Source organism: Myotis brandtii, unplaced genomic scaffold, assembly GCF_000412655.1.
Source record: "Myotis brandtii unplaced genomic scaffold, ASM41265v1 scaffold456, whole genome shotgun sequence".
NCBI lineage: Eukaryota > Metazoa > Chordata > Mammalia > Chiroptera > Vespertilionidae > Myotis > Myotis brandtii.
The window spans coordinates 2,837,710-2,838,015 of record NW_005367431.1 but is presented as its reverse complement, the minus strand read 5'-3'; the positions used below and the strand labels follow the sequence as shown (position 1 = coordinate 2,838,015).

General features: G+C 56.5%; 1 protein-coding gene across 1 annotated transcript in view; it reads left to right on the top strand.

The window, feature by feature from the left end:
• Positions 1 to 306, top strand: part of SYTL1 (synaptotagmin-like 1) — an 8,890-nt gene that overhangs the window by 5,495 nt on the left and 3,089 nt on the right. Inside the window, exon 9 of the mRNA XM_014546753.1 lies at positions 48 to 121. Coding sequence (XP_014402239.1) covers positions 48 to 121 — 74 coding nt within the window. The remainder of the gene's footprint in view (positions 1 to 47; positions 122 to 306) is intronic.

Below are 306 nucleotides of genomic sequence, written 5' to 3'. Positions count from 1 at the left end.
GAGGGGGCGTCCGGAGCCTCTTCTCACCGCCCCCTTCCCCCGCCCAGTCCCAACACCTGTCTTGGCCAGTTTCCTGGTCTTCAAATGGGGATCACAACGTTCTTGCGAGGCGTGGGTTTGAGTGAGATGACTCCTGTAAAGCGCTAGCACGGAAGCTGCGTGTGAGTGTGTGTGTGTGTGTGTGTGTGTGAGAGAGTGTGCGTGTGAGAGTGTGTGAGTGTGTGTGTGAGAGTGTGAGAGTGTGCGTGTGAGAGTGTGAGAGTGTGCGTGTGTGTGAGAGTGTGTGTGTGAGAGTGTGTGTGTGTG